The 23,836-nt window shown below is 59.9% G+C and overlaps 9 protein-coding genes across 9 annotated transcripts; 4 read left to right on the top strand and 5 right to left on the bottom strand.

The window, feature by feature from the left end:
• Positions 1-456: 456 nt before the first annotated feature.
• On the top strand, positions 457-5,435 carry HETIRDRAFT_388232 (uncharacterized protein; the record flags this gene model as incomplete). The annotated part of the gene is made up of 17 exons (XM_009551841.1): positions 457-517; positions 587-736; positions 795-1,061; positions 1,300-1,694; positions 1,744-1,841; positions 1,894-1,999; positions 2,056-2,287; positions 2,339-2,488; positions 2,550-2,834; positions 2,889-3,007; positions 3,068-3,140; positions 3,195-3,410; positions 3,483-3,586; positions 3,713-3,902; positions 3,964-3,998; positions 4,070-5,250; positions 5,307-5,435. The coding sequence occupies 16 exons, from the start codon at positions 457-459 to the stop codon at positions 4,121-4,123; spliced, it is 2,535 nt and encodes an 844-aa protein (XP_009550136.1). The 3' UTR covers positions 4,124-5,250; positions 5,307-5,435.
• Positions 4,208-10,516, bottom strand: HETIRDRAFT_460386 (uncharacterized protein; the record flags this gene model as incomplete). The annotated part of the gene is made up of 7 exons (XM_009551840.1): positions 4,208-5,250; positions 5,307-5,449; positions 5,514-9,104; positions 9,157-9,324; positions 9,385-9,535; positions 9,953-10,138; positions 10,262-10,516. 7 exons carry the CDS (start codon positions 10,514-10,516, stop codon positions 4,492-4,494), a joined length of 5,253 nt encoding a protein of 1,750 aa, XP_009550135.1. The 3' UTR covers positions 4,208-4,491.
• An 88-nt stretch (positions 10,517-10,604) lies between these two features.
• Positions 10,605-11,486, top strand: HETIRDRAFT_454170 (uncharacterized protein; the record flags this gene model as incomplete). The annotated part of the gene is made up of 2 exons (XM_009551839.1): positions 10,605-10,959; positions 11,239-11,486. The coding sequence occupies 2 exons, from the start codon at positions 10,605-10,607 to the stop codon at positions 11,484-11,486; spliced, it is 603 nt and encodes a 200-aa protein (XP_009550134.1).
• A 172-nt stretch (positions 11,487-11,658) lies between these two features.
• On the top strand, positions 11,659-12,002 carry HETIRDRAFT_107739 (uncharacterized protein; the record flags this gene model as incomplete). The annotated part of the gene is made up of 2 exons (XM_009551838.1): positions 11,659-11,774; positions 11,825-12,002. The coding sequence occupies 2 exons, from the start codon at positions 11,659-11,661 to the stop codon at positions 12,000-12,002; spliced, it is 294 nt and encodes a 97-aa protein (XP_009550133.1).
• Positions 12,003-12,809: 807 nt separating this feature from the next.
• On the bottom strand, positions 12,810-14,201 carry HETIRDRAFT_435975 (uncharacterized protein; the record flags this gene model as incomplete). The annotated part of the gene is made up of 1 exon (XM_009551837.1): positions 12,810-14,201. Exon 1 carries the CDS (start codon positions 14,103-14,105, stop codon positions 12,810-12,812), a length of 1,296 nt encoding a protein of 431 aa, XP_009550132.1. The 5' UTR covers positions 14,106-14,201.
• A 368-nt stretch (positions 14,202-14,569) lies between these two features.
• HETIRDRAFT_429216 (uncharacterized protein) lies at positions 14,570-17,496 on the bottom strand (the record flags this gene model as incomplete). The annotated part of the gene is made up of 9 exons (XM_009551836.1): positions 14,570-14,899; positions 14,946-15,055; positions 15,230-15,821; positions 15,844-15,879; positions 15,939-16,069; positions 16,182-16,377; positions 16,845-16,923; positions 17,021-17,271; positions 17,383-17,496. 9 exons carry the CDS (start codon positions 17,494-17,496, stop codon positions 14,570-14,572), a joined length of 1,839 nt encoding a protein of 612 aa, XP_009550131.1.
• A 907-nt stretch (positions 17,497-18,403) lies between these two features.
• HETIRDRAFT_454165 (uncharacterized protein) lies at positions 18,404-19,777 on the top strand (the record flags this gene model as incomplete). Its single annotated transcript, XM_009551835.1, has 5 exons — positions 18,404-18,651; positions 18,813-18,929; positions 19,090-19,230; positions 19,302-19,346; positions 19,402-19,777. 5 exons carry the CDS (start codon positions 18,404-18,406, stop codon positions 19,775-19,777), a joined length of 927 nt encoding a protein of 308 aa, XP_009550130.1.
• A 41-nt stretch (positions 19,778-19,818) lies between these two features.
• Positions 19,819-20,911, bottom strand: HETIRDRAFT_107735 (uncharacterized protein; the record flags this gene model as incomplete). Its single annotated transcript, XM_009551834.1, has 2 exons — positions 19,819-20,038; positions 20,538-20,911. The coding sequence occupies 2 exons, from the start codon at positions 20,909-20,911 to the stop codon at positions 19,819-19,821; spliced, it is 594 nt and encodes a 197-aa protein (XP_009550129.1).
• A 660-nt stretch (positions 20,912-21,571) lies between these two features.
• On the bottom strand, positions 21,572-23,151 carry HETIRDRAFT_479321 (uncharacterized protein; the record flags this gene model as incomplete). The annotated part of the gene is made up of 3 exons (XM_009551833.1): positions 22,503-23,151; positions 22,179-22,375; positions 21,572-21,988 (listed from the first exon to the last, which is right to left on the bottom strand). The coding sequence occupies exons 1-3, from the start codon at positions 22,678-22,680 to the stop codon at positions 21,572-21,574; spliced, it is 792 nt and encodes a 263-aa protein (XP_009550128.1). The 5' UTR covers positions 22,681-23,151.
• Positions 23,152-23,836: the final 685 nt, after the last annotated feature.

Raw genomic sequence — 23,836 nt, 5'->3', positions numbered from 1 at the left:
CATATGAACTTTCTGCAGTATGCACGATGCTAGTTAGACAGTGTTAGTGTTTGATTTTCGTCTCATTCGTCGATGATCTTGTCTTACGTATCGGCGTCAAAATGTACAATGTGAAGTGCTGAACACTCGTCTGTTTTCCCTGGACAACATCAGCCATCTCCTGGCCGAAGTGTCTGTGCCTCTGGGTAAAGAGAGGCTTAATTAACTCGCCCCTCCACTCCTAATCATCGTAACCCAGAGAATGCAGATCGTAAAAACTGACAGAGAAAGAGACCGCAGACGCGGAGGGAGCGCTAGCCGACGCGGCACGGTCATACTAGGTCACACGGAGTGTGATTAGTGACTTCAAGGCCGAGCCTGCTTGAGCGCGGGTGGGCCTTGGACACCTTGAATACTTCTGTATCTTCACCATCCACCTGTAACAACGCACAAGCCTTACGCTGTATATTGGTCACAATGTACGCACACGGTGCTCGCATACCGCAGCCACCTCATAGCGCTGGAATGACCCTCCAAGGTAAGTGAGCCAACTTGTTCTTTTGGTTTCGCAACTGTACACCACAGTATGACGGCGATCAATCTGCAGGACTTCGAACGCACATTGATCCAAGCCAAGTACCTTCTCCAGTCGACGGAATTGAAGCAGACCGTGACAAATGGGAGAAAGAGGTATACATGACTTTACCCGGAAGTCACGTCCCTCTTTCCACGACGAATTGTGTGGCTATTGATCAAGGTGAGCTGTTCACATCAATCTCCTCTTATCAGGAAAGAATACTCAGGGGGACGCCTAGGCAATTCTTCTTCAAGATTCATTCGTATGTCGACCTGGAATATTCCCAGCACGTCCCGGCTAGCTAGAGAACTTGACATACCCATTGTCGCCGTCATACAACCTTTCGCTGACACCGACCCGAGAGAAGAAGAAGTTCCCATAGTTGAATCTGGACCTGCTGGACCTGTACGATGCGCGCTCTGCCGAGGATACATCAATGCATGGTGTACTTTCACGGCTGGAGGGGGTCGTTGGAAGTGTAATCTATGCGGACATGAGACAGAAGGTGAGTTTTTTGAGGTACGAAAACACCAAGCTTGCTCGTACGGGATGGTTCGGGTAGAGGGCGACGACTCGTCTGATGTTTCGCATGGAATCTGAATCCGTCATCTTGCGCTAGAGTGACCTCCCTTCTTCAGGTTTTTCGCAATCACGCATGCAGCTCATAATCGACGGCCGCAGTTTTTTTTTCGATTTCTTCCAGCTCGTTCTGTTACGAGTTTTCTAACATGTTGTACCTGTAGTCACCCCAGACTACTTCTGCAACCTCGACGCGAACCTTCGACGACTCGACCATGAACAGCGGCCAGAGTTGAACAAGGGTACAGTCGACTTTGCCGTTGGTGAAAACTACTGGGCGCCTCATCCACCGCCTAGGTTATCTCCGTCGTACTATACCGTAGAACCCCCGCCGACCACTCCAAATCGGAAACCTCAGCCCATGGCCTATTTGTTCGCTTTGGACGTCTCGCAAGAGGCTGTTCAGTCAGGGTTTCTAAGAGCAGCATGTGCATCACTACGATCGATCTTGTATGGTGGGATTGGCGCGGACGGGAGCGAGATCCAACCATGCTTCCCTACAGAATCAGTGTTGGGGATCATCACCTACGACGAAACATTGCATTTTTATGATTTATCGGTACGTGGGGGTAGCTTGTAGCAGTCGACACGGACTGAACGCCTTCCAGTCTGACTCTGATCAAGCGCGGTTGCTGGTCGTCTCAGACATCGATGAAGTCTTTGTGCCACTACGAGATGGGCTGCTAGCACACCCTCAAGGCTCTCGGTACTACCCATACTCCGTTCTCGTATAGCGTTTATTCAGTCTCAACTCTCAGAACAGTGATCGAAAGCCTACTGGCTCAGCTTCCAGATCGCCATGAAAGCACTTTGATTGCAAGATCTTGTCTAGGTTCCGCTCTCTGTGCAGCTCTCGCCTCACTGGTAAGCTCTCGTTCGAATTTCCCAACTGTCAAAATATTGAGCTCACGTCAAGGAAGGCCGGCCGAGGCGGCCAAGTGGTCGTCTTCCAGAGCTGTCTTCCAACTATTGGTGCTGGCGCGCTTGAGCCACGGTCTGACGAGGGCAAGCTATATGACACTGATAAGGAGCGATCCCTGTATAGGCCCCAAAACACTTCCTGGCAAAATATCGCCGAATACCTCGCCGAGGAGGGTGTAGGTGTGAGTATGTTCCTTGGGATGAGAGAATTTATCGATGTGGGCTCGATAGGTGCAGTAGCTCATTCTCATCTTTTTGATTTTGTATTGACACAATCTGTAGGTGTCGTCGCCTCCATCACCGGCGGAGAACTTTTCTTTCATCCTCGGTTCGACATAAGGCGCGACGGCCCGACCTTTGATTCGCAAATTCGACGCCTGGTATCTCGCACTACGGGATATAGTTGTGCGTTGCGGGTACGCTGCTCCGACGGTCTAGATATTCCTCTCCCTTTCCCTCCATGTCGACCCTGATTCCTTTCCGACTCCCACAGGCTTGCGAATAGAAAAGCATTATGGAAATTTCAACCAGCGTACAGCGACGGACCTGGAATTCGGCACATTGGACGCGGACAAGGCCGTTTCTGTGCTCATCGAGCATACCCGGTCACTCGATGAGCGACAGTACGCATTCTTGCAATGTGCGGTGCTATATACGACGGTGGGAGGCCATCGGAGGGTGCGGGTTTGTAACCTGGCGCTCCAAGTCGCAGCCCTGGCCGGTTCTGTCTTCCGTTTCGCAGACATGGACGCTCTCGTCGTGCATATGCTACGGCATTGTAAGTCCTGTCAAAATTTCCCAATCGGTATCGATGACCAGACATCGTCTCTAGCGATATCAGAGTTAGCTACGAAAAAAATGTCCATGATTCGAGACGACCTCACCGAGATGTGTTCAGCCATCCTGTATTCGTACCGGAGAAATTGTGCAGCGTCGACTTCCGCTAGTCAGGTACACGCTGAACATAACCTCCCACCAGAAGTTGAGCTCTGAATTTGATTTCGACTATAGCTCATCATCCCCGAAGCGTTCCGTGCCTTGCCGATGTATTCTCTCGCGATCCACAAGAGCAAACCATTGAAAGGTACATATGGCCCCACCGATGTGATCCTATCGGCTGATGTTTGTTCCTCATCAGCCCGCAATGTCTCTTCTGACGTGCGCAACTTCCACGCTCACCGGCTATCTGCTCTCAGCGTGCGCAGCACGATGTTTCATCTATATCCGCGTCTGCTCGCGATCCACGATCTCGACGACCAGATCGCTCTTCCGAACGCTGAAGGGTGGGTCGACATGCCGTCGCTCATGCGGGCCAGCCACCTATTCATGGTCGCTCACGGGATATATCTCGTTGGTGAGTTCCGTCCCGCTCCGTCTCCCAGTCTCCCGGCTGCTGGCATGCAGGGTTCTTACTGACACGAAACAGATAATGAGGACATGATGATATTGTGGATAGGGGCAGGTGCCTCACCGCAGCTGCTTCTCGACATGTTTGGTGTCGATGATTTCGCGAACCTAGACCCGCATCTGGTGAGCCCATGTCTGTTCTGATCCTGAAACACCGTGTTCGCTTTGGGACCCTGAATCACCCGGCGGCATGCTTCCATTCGCCGTGATTCTCTCGCTGCTTGCCGCGCACTTACGTCCCGCGTCCAGTCCGAGCTCCCAGTTCTCCATACGCGCTTGTCGGCGCAGATTCGGAACATCGTAGCCCAACGACGGACGGAACGTGGCGGACGCGCCACAAAGATGCTCGTCGCACGACAGAACGTCGACGCGTCCGAAATTGAGTTCAGTGACTTGCTCGTGGAAGACCAGAACAACGCCTCGCTGTCCTACATTGACTGTGAGCGCATCCTTCCTGCCCGCCCCGCGTCGATTGTACGCTCAAGCACGTAACCTCGCAGATCTGTCTCTGGTCCACAAGCAAATTGCCGCGGCGGTGAGTGGCTTCTTTGTCTATCCATGTTGGGTCAAAAGTGTCTGACGCTCCTGTTTCCATTGTCTACTTAGATGCAGAACGGCATCTCCTTGTCCTCTTCTGCGAGTGTGAAAGCAATCTGGTAACACAGCGGGGAACTCGCATACTTGAGTGCCTTGGCCATTGCATATTGAATCTCCTTCTGTGTCTATTTCTCGTAACCAGGCTATCAATGTATGGAAGGTATATTTGCATAGAAAGGAACGACTATCTTCGGCGTAATACTCGCACAGAAGGGAAGCTGAATACATGAGAGGAGATGGATAGAAGGAGAAGAAAAAAAGAGTAAATAAACAACAAGCGATTAAGGAGTGTGTATAGCCAAACATGTGCGGCGCCATGACAAAGGAGAGAGTCCTAAGAATGGATCAAATCAAGATAATAGAAAAATACCAAGCATACTGGAAAAGAAAACCACAATCCGCTCTACCGACCGACCCGCTGACTCGACTACTCACGAATCGTGCGATCCCACTGGCTGCACCGTTTTCGTTGACCGGCGCGTACCGAACCGCAACCTTCCTGAAAATAGCCCGCCATCGTGTGACGTCGCGCTCCCCGCACGCGACCGGAAGGACCATGCGGGAGAAGCAGGACGTGGAGGGTCTACGAGAGGGGCATCCAGGAGGGTCTGATCGCGGGTGCGGGAGAGCTCTCGTGGGGGATGCGCATTGGGGGGAATGCTGTGATTGTGTTGGTGATGGTGGTGATGGTGGTGGTGGTGGTCATGCCCGCCGACCGTGTGTTTCCCGTCGCAGCACGCCCGCACGTTCTCGAGCCCCTGGAAGCCCTCATCTGACATGGAGTCCTCATGGAGCTCGAAGTCGAGGTCTTCCTCTTCTTGCCCGCCAGGGACGTGCTCAAAAGGATTCGTGGGGCTGTAGGGTCCATCCGCGCCCCAACGGAGGTACTCCGCCGCCGGGGTGCCAGAGCGCTTTCCAATGGAACCGCCGACGGACAGTTGCGACTGGCTTCGCTGCCCACGAGGCGTCACGTTGAATGATTCCCCGCTTGTCTGGCCGCTGTGGCCGCTCCGGAAGCTTTGGGGGCTCGAGAGGAGGCCACCCGGAGCAGGCTGGTTATCATCGTCCGGCAGATCCGAGTGGACAGATAGCGGGCTCAACGGTGCTGCAGGCATCGCGGTCCTGTTGGCCATGTTCGCGGGCGACGAGATGGTCATGCCGTTCGGTCTTGTGAGAAGGTACTTCAGAGCCTGAGAAGTAAACGGTCAGAATACGCAATGGCGACTCCGAATGGTGACGGCCCTACATTTAGCCAGATGTCGTGTCTCTCCTTCGTCGGGGCGGTGATCTTCATCTCCCTCTGCGGCGTGGAGACCACCACGCTGTATTGGTAGAGGCCGGGAGGCATCGGGTTGGGGTCGAGAACGGATCGGACGGACTCGATGTAGGCTGCAAAGCGAGAGGCATCAGCTATACCCCGATACTCGCGCTAAGGGAGCACGCAAGCGCTTACCACTCTTCGCGCTCGACTCGATGACATTGGACGAGCCCGGGTCCGCAGAGCTCCAATAAAGCGTCTTGGTGTACGGATGCACCCAGAAGAACCGTTTGTGTCTCTTCTCGCCGTACCCCTTGCCAATCGCGCGCCGAGTGTACTTGTACAAGAACTCGCCGATCATCGTCTGCGTGATAGCGTGGATCACGGTCGGATCGGTCGATCCCGTGCTGCGGGCGGACGCATCCGCCACGCGCCCAGGCGTCGTAGTGTGCGCATTCGACGGGCCCTGCGACCTGTTGAGGAAGTGTCGGTCGGATGACATGGACGAGCGGCCGGACCCGAGGCTGTGGTCGGACTGCAACGAGGTGCTCGAGAGCTCTCTCGCCTTGTCGCGACCAGCGAAAGACATCATGCTCTGAGGGATGGTCTGAGCATACGACGCCGCGTTGGCCGCCGCCGATCTGAAGCTGTTGGTCGACGGAGGCTGGCGCAGGCCCTGCTGTGTGGGAGGCATGCTTGAGCCGTGCTGGCGAGGCGAGAACGGTGGCCGAAGGGAGAGGCCAAAGGTCGGCGTCGTCGCGCGCTGGATGAGCTCAGGCGGCGGCGGCGACGATGGCCGCCCGGGTGGGATATCGTATGAGGAGGTGGAAGACGTAGGCACTCTCCTCTCGGGTATGAACTGAGGCGGGGGCATGGTGCTCGGCGGAGGCGGGAGACGCGGCGGAGGCGGAAGCATCATCATCGGAGGGCGCGTCTTGTCGACGGGTCCGTTGACTGACGACGAAAGGCGGGAGCGAGGGATATGATCGTCCAATGCGCCCGACAGTGTCGACTCGATGGATTTTCGACTGTCTGATTGCGACGTGCGAGGACGAGGGATAATTTGAGTGGCCATAGCCGGGGAAGATGGAACGGAGAGCACAGGCAACGGCGACGATGGCGTCGAGGACGTCGACCCGACATACTGGAACTGCTGAGACTGCGAACCGACTTTGAAAGCTCCGTACGCAGGCTGAGGCTGAGGCTGGGGCTGAGGTTGAGGTTGAGGTTGAGGCGGCGGCGGCGGCGGCGGCGTGGGGCTCCAAGCATCCGTCTGAATCGACATCTCTTTCAGCTCCGGCTTCGGCGGCTCTGGCACCGGCTCTTCCACAAGCACCGCGTCGACGGACTTGGAATCGTAGGTGACAACGGGAAGAGGGACGAAGACCGATTCCGGCCGTCCAAATGCCGAGGACGCGCGGCTGTCGACACCCTGGGGACTGGACATCCGCGACGCCTTGATGCTCTCGCCGTCATCCTCGTCCTCGTCCCCTGACATGTCGTTGTCCGTCAGGGTCTGGATCGAATGGTACTCGTCCATGGAATACGTCGGGGTCGTCAACGCAACGCTCTGACGCGCGTCGTAGAATTCCGCGTCCGTGTCCGTATCCGCCCCCGTCTCGGTCGCCGCATCGTCCTCGCCATCTTCCTCGTCGACGAGCATCACAGGACGCCCACGCAGAGTGTTATCGCCGGGATGGTCACGTGACCAGTCCGCCTGCGTGATCGTGTCGCGGCGGCCTGGGATGGGGGAAAGGATGAGCGTGGGCGGCGACTCGGTGGTCTGCACGTCCGTGTCGATCTTAATTGGCACGAATTCAGGGACCGTCTGGATGTCCGCGTCGGCCTTGATCACCTCGGGTGCGACGGGGGGAGGCGGCGTCTGCGTGTCGGCATCTAGTGTTTGCGCCGGGAACGTCTGCACCTCAGCTTGCACCATCACCGGTCTCGGGATCACGATGGGCACGGGCTCCGGATCCGTCGCGATGCCCATATCAGCATGAACGACCGGTGCTTCGACGGGCTCATGCTGGACGCCCATCTCGGATCGCTCCACGACCACGACCACAGGCTCCGGCTCCGGCGCTGGAACGGGCTCGGGCTCAGGCTCGGGCTCAGGATCCGTCTGCATCGACGTCTCGCACATCTCAACCTTCGGCAACACAGGCTCTGGAACGACTTCGATTTCGGGCTCGAGCTCGGGCTCGGGCGCGGGCGCGGGAACAACGGTCGGTTCGAGCACAGGCTCGGGCTCCGGCGTGTCGACTTGAATGCCCATCTCAGACGTTTCAGGCGACGGAGGCGTGATCTCGATCGGGGGCGGTGGCGGCGGCGGTGGCGGCAGCACCGAGACCTCTGGCTCCGTCTGGCATCCAAATTCGGCAGTCTCGACGACGGTCTCGGGCTCGGCCTCGGGATCGAGCTCGGGAGCGTGTTCGGTGACGGTCGTCATGCTCGTGCTCGCGCCCATGCCTATGCCCATGCCCATACCGAGCCCGAGCTCCGCAGCGAGCGCCTCGGGCTGCCCCACGAGCGACGGCGGGCGCGCCTCCTGGTACGCCGCGCCGCCCCTCCGCCGCGGGATCGCGCGCGCGACCGCCTGGCGTAGCGGGCTGCGGTTGTACGGGATCGAGCCGGACGACGACGAGCGCCGGAGGATGTTCGCGAACGCGGGGTCCATCCCGTCGATGCTCGTATTGCTCATGCGGTTCGACGCGAGCGAGTCGCGCTTCCACCGCTCGTCCTCGTACTCCATCATCATCTGCAGCTCCCGATCCCGATCTTGACCCGGTTCCGGCTCCTCGTCTGCCTCGGCATCGCCGTTCGTGAATCTCAGGGGGACCGGCGGGACCGGCGGAGGCGGCGTGCTCGTGATGGCGGCGCCAAAGTCCTCGTCCAGATCCTCGTCGTACTCGGACGCAGCGCTGCGCGCGGCCTTCTCCAACCTCTGCTGCAGCGTGAGGCCCCCGCGGCCCCTGCCCCGCACGGAGCCGCGCCCTCTGCCGACGCGGAACGGCGTCGTCTTGCGCTTCTTCTGCCCCGTGACCGGCGTCGAGATCTGAATCTGCGCGTCCTGCTCGCCGTCGCTGACGTCCTCCTCCGCGCCGAGCCCGCCACCGACCGCGGGCGACTGGTCCAGCCGCCGGCGGTACTCAATCTTGAGCTCCTTCTCGCGCTGCAGCGTGCCCTTCAGCGTGTTGATTTGCCGCTGCGCGTGCGCGAGGCGCTGCTGGAGCGCCTCCATCTCGTTGCTCGGGTGGTTTGGCGCGAGGAAGGGCTTCGAGGGCGACGGCTCCGGCGACGAGTCATACTCGCCGTCCATCGAGAACATCGTGGACGTGTCCTGCCGCTTGCGGTTCGTCGACGCCGCGCTGAACACGTCGTCGTCCTGCGCATCTTGCGGTGTGAGCAAGTCGGACCGCTCCCGCCCGTCGGGCGTCAGCGGCGATCCGAACCGCGGGAGCCGCCGGCCCTGCCGCGCCATCTCCGTCTTGAGGTTATCGACGTTCTGCTGGAGGTCCGACTTGTCGCGCTGAAGACTCGCGACCTGCCTCCGGGCTTGGGCAACATCAGTCTCGTGCTTTGCCTTGAGCTCGTCGAACGCGATCTTGACGCGCTCGGCCTCGGTCTTGTGTTGATCCGTCGCCTCACGGGACTGATTCAACAGCTTCGTAAGGCGCTTGTGTTCGCCCTCGAGCCGCTGGACCGAAGCTTGAGACTCGCCCAGATGTGCGCGCAGTTCCTGAAGGGTCACTTCGAGATTCCAGTTCTCCTCCTTGAACTTGTCTGCGCCGACCTTAGCGAGAATCTAGAACGCGATCTAGGCAGGGAAGCTCACCGGTGTTTTGCTCTTGGGTCTTGAGCGCGTTGCGAAGGGTTTCGACGGACCTTTCGAGGTCATCTTTCTCCTCTTTCATGTCCTGAATCGCCTTGTCGCGCTCCCCGAGCAAGCTCTGCAGACGTCTGACCTCGGTCAACAGACCACTCCCGATTTCGAAGGCAAATTCTGGGCGTCGGTCGTCGTCACTGAGCGGCGCCAAAGAAAACAATAAGACGTAAGACTAACCGACGTCATCGGCACGGTGGGCGGCGTTCTTGGCTCGTCTCGACGACTGAGCTGCCGAAGTTCCAGCGGTGGGCTTGGGACGCTCCGGTTCCTCGCGAGACATCTCCAAGTTCTCAAACTGGGGCGACGGTGGGCCGCCATTAGCCAGTCGCTGAGGAAACAATGTCAGTAAAATTCTGGAAAAGCACGCGCAACCCCGCTCAGAAAAAGACAGGCACAAAAGTACGCGTGGTGAGAAGTCGGGATGCAATGTCGTCGCATGAGAAGAATGAGTCACGGAGAGAGAGATTCTCCCGTGCCTGTTTCTCAGGTGGCAAAGTACATGAAACCATTACGACGCAGAAGGTGTTCGCGTGAGACGCAACGATCGCGCATCCGCAGCAAAGCATTTCCTGGCTGCACTTGTTCGAGGCAGTGCCGTCTGCATCAAGCGGGAAACGAGACGATTGCCACGCATACCAGCTTGCACCTCGCCCCGATGCGAGCGTGCGCTCATTTATCCTCACTGCTTGTCGGCGCTTGCCGAGAACACGTTGGTGGTGTGATAGTCGTCATCATCGCATCGCACCGCATCGCCGTGCAGTGTAGATGCGATTGCGGGGTCGTGTGCCACCTGCCGACGGACCCCATGGAGAACGGGCCATGCCGGTCGCGATGAGACCGAAAGGGTCGACGAGGGGACAAACGAGCGGAAGCGAAGAGGAAACTCCTCGCGGTTTGTTTTTTGCGGAGAGGCCCGCAGGTACTGCGGGGCCTGCACAGCAAGGCCAAAAGGGACCGAAAGAAGATCGTGTGCCAGGATAGAGCGAAGCAAGGCGCGATGCAAAGAGAGAGAGAGAACGAAAGAAAGAGAAAGAGAAGGGAGGGATGGACAGACCTTTGAGCCAAACGCACTGGAGAGCTGCACGTTCTCCGCCTCCCACGTGGAGACCGATTCAGCGAGCTGGCGATAACGCTCGCGCATGTCTGCATCGATCTCGACGTCCTCGCCCTTGTCGGCATCGATCTCCTGGAGCTGCCTTACGCGCTCCTCGAGCTCGACCTGCTGGGCCAGGACACGCTGCCCGAGCGCGCCGGCCTGCTGCAGCTGCTTCTCCTTTGTATCGAGCAGGGTCTGAAGGTAATGGCGCATGTCGCCGGTATTAGAAGAATGGGAAAGAAAGTCTGACATCTTTGAGTGGTGTGTGTGTGTGGACAGGCCGCCGTCTGAGAAGGTGGCCATGCCGTCGCCACGAGGCGAAGGGGAGGAGGAGGGAGGGATGGTGGAGGCGGTGGAGAGGCCGTGGCCGTCGACGACAGACAAGTTGAACGTGCCGGGCACACGCGCTCTGGCCCGGGCCCTTTCCCACGCCTCCTGCGCGCGCCACCGCCGCCACCTGCAGCAGCGGTCGACGCGCGTGCTGCGACAGACCCGCGCGTGCGCCGTGATCCTCCGTCATCCACGCCCTCTGCGGACCCGTCGCCTGCGCCCCGCGCCCCGCCACGGCCCGCCCTCCGCTGCAGCTCTCCTCGCCGAACCGCAATATGCCCCGTTACGTGCCCGCCCGTGCATCCACACAGCACCGGTCGACCCCAGTCCGTCAGCACCCATCGAAATCGCGCGCGCGACATGATTTAATCCTCTATCCCCGTCCACACGTTCCCTCGGCGCCCCCGTTTCACGCCATCCAGGGACCCGCCCTCTTCATTATTCTTCATTGATAGCTCTCTGTTGCCGATCGCGTGTCGACGCCGCAGCCGACTCTATGCGCCTTCACACAGGCAGGCTCCGCCAGCACCTCCTCGCCGGCGACCATGCTATCCCGTCGCCCATCAGCCCATAAGTACATATCATATATCAGTCGCCTCGCGCAGCTCCTCGGCTGCTAATCCCTATCAAAGCGGTCCTGGCCCCCCTCCGCACGGACGCCATACCGTCTCGCTGGGCCCCTGCCGTGCCCTCTTTCGTCCCCTCCAGCTTGCGCCTCGCGTCATCGCATCTTGGGCTTTCCGCTCCCACAGACGCACCCGCTGCCCGCGATGCCCTCGTCCGCTTTACTCCGCCGGGCCTCCCCTGCCCCGAATGGCGCGCGCGCCCCAAACGGCCTCCACACCCTGGATAGCCCACGCACCCTGCCTCGGTGCACCGTGCATACATGGTTGTATTGGGCGTCTGCCGCACCGTTGACGCGACTCCATCCGTCCATTCGTCCGTCTCCGTCCGTGCCGTAACGACCGCCTGGTTGCTACCGTGCAGATAGCACCCACCTCCGCCTCCGAGCTGCACCCCCAACCATGACCGCACAGCTCCTGAACGAGCCCCCAGGCGCCCGCCCGACGCCACAAGCCATCAACCCCGAGGACCCGCCCCTTCGGCCGCGCCTCGTCTTTATCATCCTCTGCCCGCCGCCGTATCCACATCCACACGCCTACGCTCGCACAAATCGGGCCACCTGCGCAGCGAGTGTATGCGCGCGCGTAATGCTCCGATGTCCATGTCGTCCTCGCGCGGCTCCACTTATTCATCCCATCCAAACCAAAAAGCCACCTCGCTCGGATCTGCTCTGCTCTTGCCGGATCCAGGGCCAACCCCGATGCCGATGCCGATACCGATACCAATTCCAATCGAACTCGAATAAGTTTTAAGTTGCCGGACGCTTCTCGACATGAGTGTTCGTAAGCTACATAACGTCGCCTCTTCGTACATCATAGCCTCCCCTGATTCTATTCTACCGGTACACTAGATAGGCGAGCCGTGGTATATAAGGAGTCCAGGGCATGTCGCCGCCAAGAAAAGACGCATATATATACACGGTGAAGAAGGCGAGAAAAGGAAAAAGGAAAGAAAGAAAGAAAGAAAGAAAGAAAGAAAGCACTGCGGCGATGTAAGCGAGAGCGTCAGCGAGTCAGTAAGTGCGGGATGGTGATCAGGGGTAGAACGTATTGTGGTCTATCGACCGCCGAGACAGGGACGACGAATAGGAAGGCATTCCGGCCAGCGCGCTGCCGGGGATCGTCGCGGACGAGACATACCGGTCGTGGTACTGCCCGATTAGGAATTTGGCACAGACCAGTAATCAGCGTGTATCCCCACCTTGGCCGCGCTCCCAGCACGGGCGAAGCGAAAGCGAACACCACTAACCTCATACGGCTCTGAATATTCCGCGCTCGCGGCCGTGGCGCCCGTCGTCGTCCGAGACGGCACAGTCATTGGGCTGGCCCCGTACCTCCGGTGGCCATCTACGTACGTGGGCGGTGCGGGCCGTGCGCGCGCGTGGCTCGTGCTATTGATATGGCTCCGCTCGTCATCGACGTACCCCGCATCGAAGGTTCTGTGGCCGTGGCCGTGGCCGTGATTGTGCCCGTGGCCATGTCCGTATCGCTGGTATGCCCCTGTCGCGCCGCACCGATCGGTCCGCAAGCAGACACACCACAAGAAAAAACCATCATGTCAGCACGCTGCTTTGCACCTCCCGAAATCGCTCGCGCCCGCGCCCTCGAAGCGAAACCGCGTCCGAGCACTTACCTACAGGTTCGCCTGATGGGCCTGTGCTGCCGCCGCCCTCCACCAGCGCGTGTCCGAACGCCACATGTGCCATGGATAGCGGCGAGTGGGCCTGCGCCTGTGACTGGGACGCCGTCAGGAGCGGGTACGCCGCTATCTCGCTCGGAAGCTCGTAGCTCCACCCGCCGCCCTGCATCCCGCCCCCGCCGCCCTGCGCCTGCGCCTGCAGCCCCACGGGCGATCCCCTGCGATCAACCCCGCCGCCGCCGTGGCCGCCGTAGCAGCTCGCGCCGGGCGACACCCCCGGGGAGAGCTTGCGCAGGAGGAGGCCATTCGGCGGCGGGGACGGCGTGCGCGGGGCGCACGCGCCGTCGAGCTCGAGCTGGAACTCGATCACGCTGCCCTCCTCCTCGAGCGCGGTCGCCTCCTCGGCGGAGGACGCGCGCGCGGCGGGCCCGCCGAACGCGCCCTGCGTCGCGAAGGGGTTCAGGCGGAAGACGCCCATCATCTGGCGCATCTCGGTGGACGCCTGCGTCGCGCGGAGCGGCACCTGGCTCTCGGTCTGCGCGTGCGGGGGCGCGGAGGACTGCGCGGGGGCGGTCTCGTGCACGAACGGGTCGTGCGGGGGGTCTTCTTGTTCTATTTTGACGGCGGGCGAGCGCCGTGCGGGGCGGTGTGGGCGGGGCGCTGAGCGCGCAGGCGGAGGCGGCGGGGGCGACGACGACGACGTGTGGATGTCTTGATCGAGGGTGTAGATGGCATTGCTGAGGGAATATTTAGAAGAGGTGCGGTGGATTGTTGCGTGGCTGGAAGAGTACGGGGAGGTGTAGGGGGATGCACAGAGGGACGGGGGCGAGATTGCGTGCGCGAGGTCTGTGCGCTGGGACGATTCGGGGTATTCAGAGGCGTAGGAGGATGCCGAGTCAGAGCCTGCGTATCCTGGCTGGTAGTGGTCCGTGTTTTTACTCGACTGGGAGTAGAGCGAGGATGGAAAGGCGCTGTCGGTTGACCAGGACGAGGAGGTAGAGGGCGGGGGCGGGGAGAGGATCCAGGAGGAGAGCTGGGTGGGGACGTCGTCGGGGTATGCCGAGGACGGTCTGGGATTGGAATGGGTGGACGGCCAGGCGGGGTCTGGGAGGACCATGGACGGGGACTGTCTGGTGTCGACGCCGTGGTAGTATATATTTCGTGTCAAGGGCAGACGACGGTCGGTGAACATGGGAGGAGCGACGGCCATGGCGTCACGGAGGAGGAGGATATGATATACGGGGGATACCTGTCCGGAAGCAGGAAACAAGGTTTGATACGGGGCCACTTTCGGTCCTCTGGGGTTATATACTCGAATGTTGGCTGTTGGCAAGATCTAGGCGGCGAGCAGGGATCGAATGCGATCTCGAGAAGAGGACAGAAGCACACCGGGATACGTGAGTGAGGCCCAGGGGGTGTGCACGAACGAACGAGCGGCAGAGATCTATATCACACATGCACCCGCGTCCATTTCCATTACTTATGTATACGTCCTCCCGACCGGCCCTGCGCCCCAAGATGAACGTGAGGCACCCACCCTCACCGCAATTTTAGACCCCCCGTCGCATCTGCGCGCGCATGATGATGTCCAGCCCAGATCCCTCCCTTACATACTTCCAGGCGATCGCATTGCGAGGGCGTTCGACCTCGTTTGATGGGCTGACACCCACCAGCTTATGATTCCCTTCTCCATCCGATCCACCAAGCGCGTCGCCACAGCGCAATGACACGGTCTGACACCTCTCGCTCAATCAGTCCCCGCAGCCCAGACCGCTCGACCCTCCGCAACAAATCTGATACACCCTGTACGTACGCGCCGTCGCCACGCGCCAAACGCTGAACCGGTTCTCCTGCTGGCGAGCTGGAACGGGGCCATGGCCTGGGAACCGCCTCCTGTGGCCCCCAGTAGTCTCCCAGTAGTCCCCCGGAGTCCCCCCCTCCCTCCCTGCTCGTTTCGGGCACGCGTGCGTTCTCAGCGTCCACGCCGGTCACAAACGCAGAGCCCTCCAAAGTCACCAGACCGCCATCAACCCTTCCCCCGTCCGCGTACGGAATGCACATCGTGCAATTCCCTCGCACGGCCAGCGCCTATGCTCCCCGCCCGCGCCCGCGCCTTCCTCCGCCTTCCTCCGCCCCTCCGCATTCGTCTTCCCGATTTCCCTTCACGAACGACCGCGTATCTCAATCTCTCGCTTCCACTGCCGCGTTCAGTGCTCGACCGGTTAACACTCCGCGGCGTCGCCAGAGCCGGTGCCGGCCACAGCCACCAAGTTTGAGAAGAAGAAAAGTCGAACTAGCCGGAGCGGAGCTAACCGAGGGGCTCACAACACGCACCGTGTTGTCCGCCGCCACCGCAACCAGCTGGTTCCCCCGCCGCCACGTCCGCACCGGGCGCCACTCCGCCCGTCGACCCTCCGCAGGCCTCCACCGCGCGACGCATCTCGCGACCAAGTACAGTAAGCCCTCGAAGACGTCGGTCGGTCGCACGAGCCACGACCGGCGCATCTCGATCCAAGGGTGATTGGAACCCGCCCGCAGTCCGTCCATGATCCATCCGATCCCCCGCCCCTCCACCCTCACTCCCAGCGCCCACGTTCATCTGCCCGCATGCATCTCCGCTTCCTTCGTCCGCCTTGGATCCGAGTTGATCGCCGAACCAGCGAGCACCTCGTCTGGGTTCGAAAGAAAAGAAAAAGCTTTTGACGAAGCTCGAATCAGAACCCGCGCATGCAGTACCGTGACTGCCGGACCCACCTCGGCCTGCGTCCCGCCCGTCCGGCTGCAGTGTTCGTGGCTTCTCGCAGTGGTGCTCAACACAGTCAAACGATGCGATGCGGTGCGGTGCGGTGCGGTGCGGGCGTATGGAGGGGGGGCCCAGCGGTTCCCAGACTTTCCCACGCCGCGTCGGCGGCGAATGGGCCTCGCCCTGGCGTGACACACAGACGCACCCGCTTCTGCTCGATTCTATTAGGGGCCCTCTGCCTCTGCGACCGGCGTCGCGCGCGTCATCAGCACCGGTGACTTATCCTCGCCCAATGGTAACTTTGCCAATTCCCAGCTGGCTCGCACGCGGTGGGGGTTCTATCAGGTTCCATCCGAGTAGTCTCCTCACGCCAGGAAACTGTGCAATATCGAAGGCACGCTTCGTGTATGTAAAGCGGCTTCCGTCGGTCCCTGATCGCCGCGCTCATTCAGTCGTGTGCGCGACGACGAATTCACTGAATGCATTCGAACGTGGTCTTCGGGCCTTCGCCAGGTCAGAATGGCGGCTTTACGTGCAAGTTACCTTCGTGCCGGTGAGTCCCCGTTTTGCAAATTCCGCGTTCTTTTCTGTCTCGAGCAGGGACGTGTCTGTATCTGTGTATCGAGCCTCTCTCGTCGCCGCGTGCGGTTGGTACGGTGCGAGAGAACGCCTTCCTCGAGCCTTCCTTCGCGGTACCTTCCGCCCCCTTTTTCTTTTTCTTTCGTATCTTCAAAGAACGCTACGTTCCTCTTTGTTGAAGTTTTCCCCGGCGCGGTCACAGAGTTTCAAGAAAGGATGCCCGTATTCGCGCGGCCCCCTGCTGCGCACTGCTACATCTATGACTCGCACTGACGTCCCTATCGATTCATTCCCCCAGCTCACGTTCTACATACGTTCTTCTCATTAACCCTCCCTTCGCGTTCTCGGTCTTCTGTCCGGTTAAGGACCCGTCACTCTAGAAAGCCGGCGTTATTGAGCCTGGCCCCCTGGCAGCCTTTCTCATTCCTCGCCCCCCTCCCCTCCTTCATTCGATCGCGTCCATTCGCCCATGAAACCTCGAACCACCTCACACGGTTTCCCACCCTCCACTCCACCCGTCGGCTCGGTGCATTCGTTCATCGATCCATGGAAGCCCCCTGCGCACCACCCACCCGCCTTCGATCTAGGCAGAGCATGCTGATTCGCGCACACCACGACGCAACGCACCGCGAGCATGGCCACGCCCAGCCGGCCGCGGCGTGCTCGATGCAAGCGAAACGACACGCGGAGCGAAGCGAACTGAGTCCTTAATATAATACCGTATCATATCGCCATCGTCATCAGCGTCATCATCGTAAGGCTGCCGCGGCGCTTATTCGGAATATGGGCGACGACGATCATACCTGCCCCTGTAACCTTTGCAGAATTTCACGTTTGGAACGAAGTCGAACTCTCCGGATCCTGCGCTGCCGTGCGATGCGGACGCGGTGAACACGGTGCGACGTTGTGCATGGTACGGCATGGTTTGGGCTGTCCTCGGCGCGGTATCATACGCGTTGTGAGCGTGGTAGACCGTAGGATGGTCCGTAGGATGTAGGACGCAGGTTGTGTGCTGCTGGCAATACGGTGGGTCGGCGAAACACGGGCTGGCTGGCTGCTGGAATCAGATACATTGACGTGATCACGCAGTGACGTCCTCTAGGGGCCCAGCCAGCATCAGATCGGTTTCGATCAAGTCCGTCCATTCCTGCGCAAATGCACTTACCGAGTGCAGCGTGCACATGTGTGTATGCGGCATCATTGAAACACACGCCGCCGGCTTGCGCATGGCCGCGACGGCCTGCAGCGATCTGCCGTCGGTTCTCTCTTCCGGGTCCATTCTTCCGTTCTACGTTCCATTTTCAGCCTAGCGCTGCTGCGTTGATTGGCGATGGTCGTCGCTTGTTAAATACTGGACAGATAGACGCAGATGCAGATGCAGACGCAGATATCAGATATCAGATAGAGATGCTGATGTCGACGGTGTGTCGGTCTCAGAATCCCACGGAATTGGCAGATGCGGCGGGATTCCAGCGCTGGACTAGCGATGATCACTTCGTCTGTTCGTCGTCAATCGTGCGGTGAGTGAGTAGAGTTTGCGGACGGTGGAGGTGATGACGCTGATGATGATGGCGACATTGATGAGATCATTCGTCGGCGACACAAGGTCGGTGCGGTCGCCAAGATCCGCCGCGCGTGGAAGCTCACACGCGCTTGTTTTATGGGGTCGTTCAGAAGAAGAAAAAATTGTGCACTCGGGCTCGTCGCCGCCTCGCGTTCGGGCGAGCGGAAGCCGGCGGTGTTTTGGACCCTTGCGACGTTGTGATGACGTTTCTCGGTGAACTTTCGACATCCTCCCTGTCACATTTCGTACTCTGCGCTCCGCATGGGCACCGGTGGAAGAATAACCTCGGGACGGAGGTCAAAACCCCGCCACGGTGGCCGGCAGACGGGTCGGTGCGTTCAGGCAGCAGGGAACCACAACGCTTTCTGTCACAACGTCAATTCAACCTGGATTGACTGCTCGACGGCTAGGAGGACAGGGTGATATAGGACAGCGTGTGGGTGTGTACTGGGATTGATAGGCTGAACGATCGCAGCGAGATCGACATTGGACGTCGCGTCGTTCTGTGATTTTTCATAGATCGACCTCTTGCCTGCTGATCATCCGTGGCAGGTCGCATGAACGAGCCATAGACGTGAACAGGGAACTTCAGAGCTGCGGCATGTCAAACTATGGTATCAGCATGGCCAAGGGGGGCCAGGTCAGAACAAGGTTGCGGCTAACTCCCTCCCAATCCACCTCGTCTCTCACGGAGCGGGACTCTGTTCCGCCCGCAGAGAAAGTTCATCTAGGGTGCGTCGCTTCGCAGGCCACACCGGGTGATGCTTCCCACAGCACCGTCCTTCCCAAGGGCCCACTAGACGATGATTGGATGCAAGCTCCCATGGCCAGCTGGCGAGCATCGCCACGCTGCCGCTGCAAAGGGACCCCGTCAGTGTCAGATGCAGCACGAGAGAGGGTCAGGCGGACGTATGATAGCACCGCCGCGAGGCCGAGAGGCCCAGGATCACATCCTGCTCCCTTTGCTTCTTTTCACTGTCTGCAGATCCGATCCACCCGCAACGCCAACCCATCCACTGTTGCTCACATAGCCTCGGCGCGCAGGGGACGGCGCAACCGCTCGACTTTGATATTTACGTGATCTCAGATGGAGGAGGGCGCCTCGGGTCTCAGCTAGGGCCCGACCGCGATGCGTATCTGTCCAACTCGTAGCATGTGTGAGCCAGCGCACAGTGCGGGAACTTTGTTTGCCATCGAGAATGATGACCTGCGTATGGCGTCTCTGGCATGAGTCGGGGACTCTGATGGCTCGTTGTCTACGGACTACGTCCGCTCGGTCACATCCTGTCGACCACGTTGGAGCAACAGGCGCCTCCGGGCGCACGACTCGCTTCCTCTGGATTGGGGCCATCAGAAATCAGACCTCAAACTCCATCCGACGGCGTCACATCTCTGCATGGAACCGCCCCTAACTGCCCACCCACCACCCCCTGATTTCAATGATCCAACGTGCGCGCACAAACCTCCACGTCCTCTCTCCCTTGGACGCCCTTCGCGCGATTGACAGCGTCCCGCGGCAGCATCCCGATCACGTCAGAGGGTGACTCAGAAGACGCATCCCTGCTGTGCGTCCTTGGCCTGCATCGTAGCGGCGCATCCTGCATGCCCCTTATCGCGCAGCGTTGCCCACCGCGCGGCGGAACGCCAGGGAAGCATCCGAACAGTTCCGCGCCGTCGAGCCGTCCGAGGCTTGTGGGTCGAGCGAGCGAGCAGACGCGTCGAGAAGCCATCTGCCCGCCGGGGGTCCCTCCTGCCGGATGGGACACGCCCCCTCGCAGGTGACTGCGATCGGACAGATGCTGACAGCCACGGCTGCACATCGATCTCCCTCGCCCCGCCTCCGTCTGCGTCGTCCCGTAACTCTGACCGCAATGCGGCCGGACTCGCTACCGCCGCGACGGTGGCCCTAAGATGCATACACGTATTCACGCCGCCTTCTCGTGGCTTGACGTCCGCGAGGGTGCACGACGATCCTGTAGACGCGCTCCGGAAATAGAGCCTGCTTCCCAAGTGGGCAAGGTCGAGCGGGTTCGCGCTTCACTGTTGCTCCTGGGACTGGCGCGTTGTGTCAGGCGGCGTGGGGAGTGGAGGCCTCAATGGCAAGGCACGGTGGACGAGCGCGCGGGTAGGCCGGGTGCTGGTTCGGTTTAGGGCGCGCAAGTGAGACGAGGCATGCGTGTAAGGGGCGATGACGGCCACCCGCATCAGATCAAGGGCCCGCGAATGCAGCGAGGACGGCGATACATTGCAAAGGGGGCTAGAACACCCCAAGATAAAATGCACCTCATACTTCATGTTGGGAAGGTCTCCAGAGCGACGAATGCAACATGCGGGTATGAGGCGCCTGCACATTGTAGCGGAGCGAGTGCGAACACTTGGGGACGATCCTTGTCGTTCATCGGGCGCGTGGTTACGTTTCTCCACCTTCAGCAAGATATATGACTGACTCCGACCGATGCATCACGCTCACCTCGTGCAAAACGAGGGGGCAGACGGTGTTGTGCAAGCACAGGCAAGCCTCCCACCCATGTTCCATAACGGAGTCTGAATTACTACAAGACTTCTCTCGAAAGAAAAGAAGAAAAGGGACAAAAAACAGCATTTTACAGAAAGTGGGCGCTGAACACACTTGTCTCTCTATTGCTATGCATGGCCCCACAACATCACCGTCGCTCCATTTTTCACTCCACGGATATCAATTCTAGACACGGCGAGCCAGGCTGCTGCCCGTCCCCATCGAATAAGCTCAAGCCCACCGGACGGCGCCGGGATCGTAATCCGGTCGCGCCGCCCAAGCCGCAAACCTGCGGCCCGCCGAGACCCCCGAAAAACGCAGGTTACACAACGGCGTGTGCATCGTGGTCGTGGTCGTAGCCTCGTCCCCGCTGTTACGTCTCCGCGATTTGGCGCCCGCTTCTGCACATGTATCGCTGTTATTGTTGTTGTTGTTGTTGTTGTTTCTGCGAGGGCTTCGAAGAAGGTCGAGACGAGGAATGAAGAAGCGCGCGCGCATTGCGCGGCGGGAGATCGCGCGCCTATACGCGAGCAGGTGACCTCGCCCCGCGTGGGCCCCGTCCAAAGCGCCGCAGGCAGCTATGTAGGAGCTGGCCACAGTCGGTCGACCGTGCATCAAGCGCGGCGCGCTGAGCGCTGAGCGAGCCGCGGTTTGGTGCTCGACGCCGCGCGAGATACGTATGCACGCAGTTAGGGCTGCCCCGTACTATAGAGTCCCCCGTCACATGTTGGCATGTATATGGGCATCGGCGATTTTAGGGGTCCTTGTAGGTCCCAAATTCTATTATTGGCTTGTGTGCGAGTGGACATCGGGCGTAGTGTGGCCATAGACGCTCGGATGCTCGAGATTAGCCGTCGTCGTCGTCGTCGTCGTCGTCGCCAAGTGCACATGGAATGAATCAATTGAGCCAGGTGAAAATCAGAGGCGCGGTGCCGCGCCGTGCATCTCGTACGTGGTACAGATATGCTGGCGCCCAGACGGTCATTGGCAGTTCGTGACAATGCCGTCACCACTGTTCGGCCCTAGCGCTTCATATGTGTTCATCTCGGGACGTAATGGTTCGCCCGAAGCCGCTCGCCCGCATGGTCTCGCGCGATGCAGTGTTGCGCTGCCCACACGAGTCCCGGCGCGCAAACCAAGTCCGGTGTGACGATAGAGGCTATAAACAATTCGACCCGCATGCTGCCCTACGAAGCGCCCCCCACAAGCATCGTTATTTTCGTGAACACGAGCACCGAGAAACAAAGAGGGAGGTAAAGATGCGCCAGAGGTAAGTCACGAAGCGAGATCGGTCTCAGGACGCAGCAGCGCGGCCTCGCTCCACCGCCCGACCCACCACCGACACATCGCCTTCCGCGCCGCGAGCTGGTCCAGCTGCAGCCCCGTCACGCGCATCGTCCCCATCCACGCCTCGGCGCCTCCCTCGGCGCCGCCGCCGCCGCCGCCGCCGCTCTGCTCCCACATGATCCCAGCCTCCTCCGCGAGGCGCAGAAATGCATCACACACTGCGGGGCGGGTGTATGACCCGGCAGCGACGTAGACGCGCGCGGAGGCCGCGCGCGCGAGCAGTGCGGTCAGGGAGGCGAGGAGGGCGGGGTGTGAGCGGTCGAAGTGGAGCAGGTCGGAGAGGATGACGACGTCGAAGCCGCTATCTGCGCTCAATTCTTTGTCGGTAGGGAGGGATGCCGGATGCTTTGCGGACGCGGCGGGGAGAAGGGCTCTGGGAGTGAGGTGCGTCGGCAAGTCAGCGGTAAACGTTTACTTGATGACATTTGTCTTGATTTTTCATGCACGCATCCCTCTCGGGGCAGATAGGACAGACCGATGGCAAGGATCACGATTGGAGAGGAGGAAGATGGAATGCTCACAACAGTTCGCTGACGTCCTGCCCCCAGTCGTGCCCCCGACAGAGGACGGTGCAGCCGGGCGCGGCGACGTGTGCGTTGCGCGCAACGTTGCGTTGGAGGTTCCCCAGGATGACGGGGTCAGGGTAGTCTGTGACGACGACGAGCGCGGGCGGGTGCGGGAGGACGGAGGCAAGGAGCGAGGGTAGGGCTGTTCCCGCGCCGAGCTCGATCGCTTTCGTGTGTCAGATGGACAGACCGACGGGCATCGTGGATGGTTATTGGGTAAGAGATGTGATGGGGCGGCGGATGGGCGAACGAAGGGCGCGGGCGGGAGAGGGGGAGAGGCGCTAGAGACGTACTAGTTCGTCCAGAAAGAGGGATGAGGCCGCGCTCGATGCGCTCCGCGAGCAAGAGCGCGGGCGAGAAGATGTGGTCTGCGAGGAGCGTGTTCGCCTGGATTCGTGCGAGACATGCGGAGCGAACCACGGCAGCGACAGCACAGCACGTACCTTTCCCTCCTTCGCGCGGCGCGGGCATCGGTTTATATCGGATCAAGATAGACAAGCGACACGATCTCAGCTGGGCGGGATGTTTGCGTATACGGTACAGCGAAAGGGCACGTTACCTTGGGCGCGACGGTCAGCGTGAGCGGGCCGTACGAGAGCTCGTCGGCGGCGGGCGGAGAGAGGGCTTCGCCGAGGAAGGCGAGCGCGTCGTTGAGGATGTCTTCGACGGATGTCGGGTCCATTGGATATGTTTTGTTTCGGGTGAGCACTGGGGATAAGGATTGATCGCAATCTAATCGATCCTCGTAACGGCAGCCCCCCGAGCGCGGGACCGAACAGGGAACGATGTGATGGGAACAGCTGATCACGTGGCGGGTTAGCGCGACGCGTCAGTCGAGCTTGTACGAATGGAAGTGGCCTTGTGGGTGCTGGAAGTATATCAGGGTTAGTACAACGTGCTTCATTGGTGGTGAAATGGTATTTGATTCAGTGCGGAGGCCTCAAGCGTAGGACAAATTGTATGCTGGAGTCATAGGCTCTTAGCATTCTCCATTGAGCGTTCGGTTACTCAAGAATAGGTTCACCAAGCATTGTGTGTGTCATGAGTTGAGTCCGCGGAGAGCTATTTGTAGGATTGGTCTTTGGTCAGTCAGCGGGAGCGATGGACGACCACAAGGCGGCGCAGAGGACCCTGAAGCGGCGTGTCTTTGAGATGAAATGTGACATAGCCATTGAGGTGAAAAGCGCCGAGCCAGAAGAGCCCGGGCTATTGCAATTCATGATCACCAAGGTCATATCGGCGTCGAAGAGGCAGACGCTGGGAGAGGGATTGTATATACGTGGCGGATATGAAGGTGGGACTGAGACTGGTCGGTCTTGCCCTTGTGAGAGCGGGGGATAAGTACTTCAAGGCCATGCACACAAGGCCACAGGGCCTGTGCTGCCGTTCTTTGGACGAGGATGACGACAGACTCCTCGACATCGTGCGGGCTTCTGTTCTTCTGCTTCCCCTCTGGCCCTCGGCATTCCAAGCTGTGGTCATAGTCTGATATCCGAGCTAGGAGCGCGGGGGAGACGGTTGGGCAGGGATGGATTGAATAAGGATAGGCTTCTAGGGCGCCCAGAAGGACGTCGTTGGAACATGGCTCGAATGGAACGGCCGGAAAGCGCGCGGAAGCAGGGCTGCG

The sequence above is a fragment of the Heterobasidion irregulare genome, assembly GCF_000320585.1.
Source record: "Heterobasidion irregulare TC 32-1 unplaced genomic scaffold scaffold_09, whole genome shotgun sequence".
Lineage (NCBI taxonomy): Eukaryota > Fungi > Basidiomycota > Agaricomycetes > Russulales > Bondarzewiaceae > Heterobasidion > Heterobasidion irregulare.
This window is presented reverse-complemented; position numbering and strand designations above follow the sequence as displayed.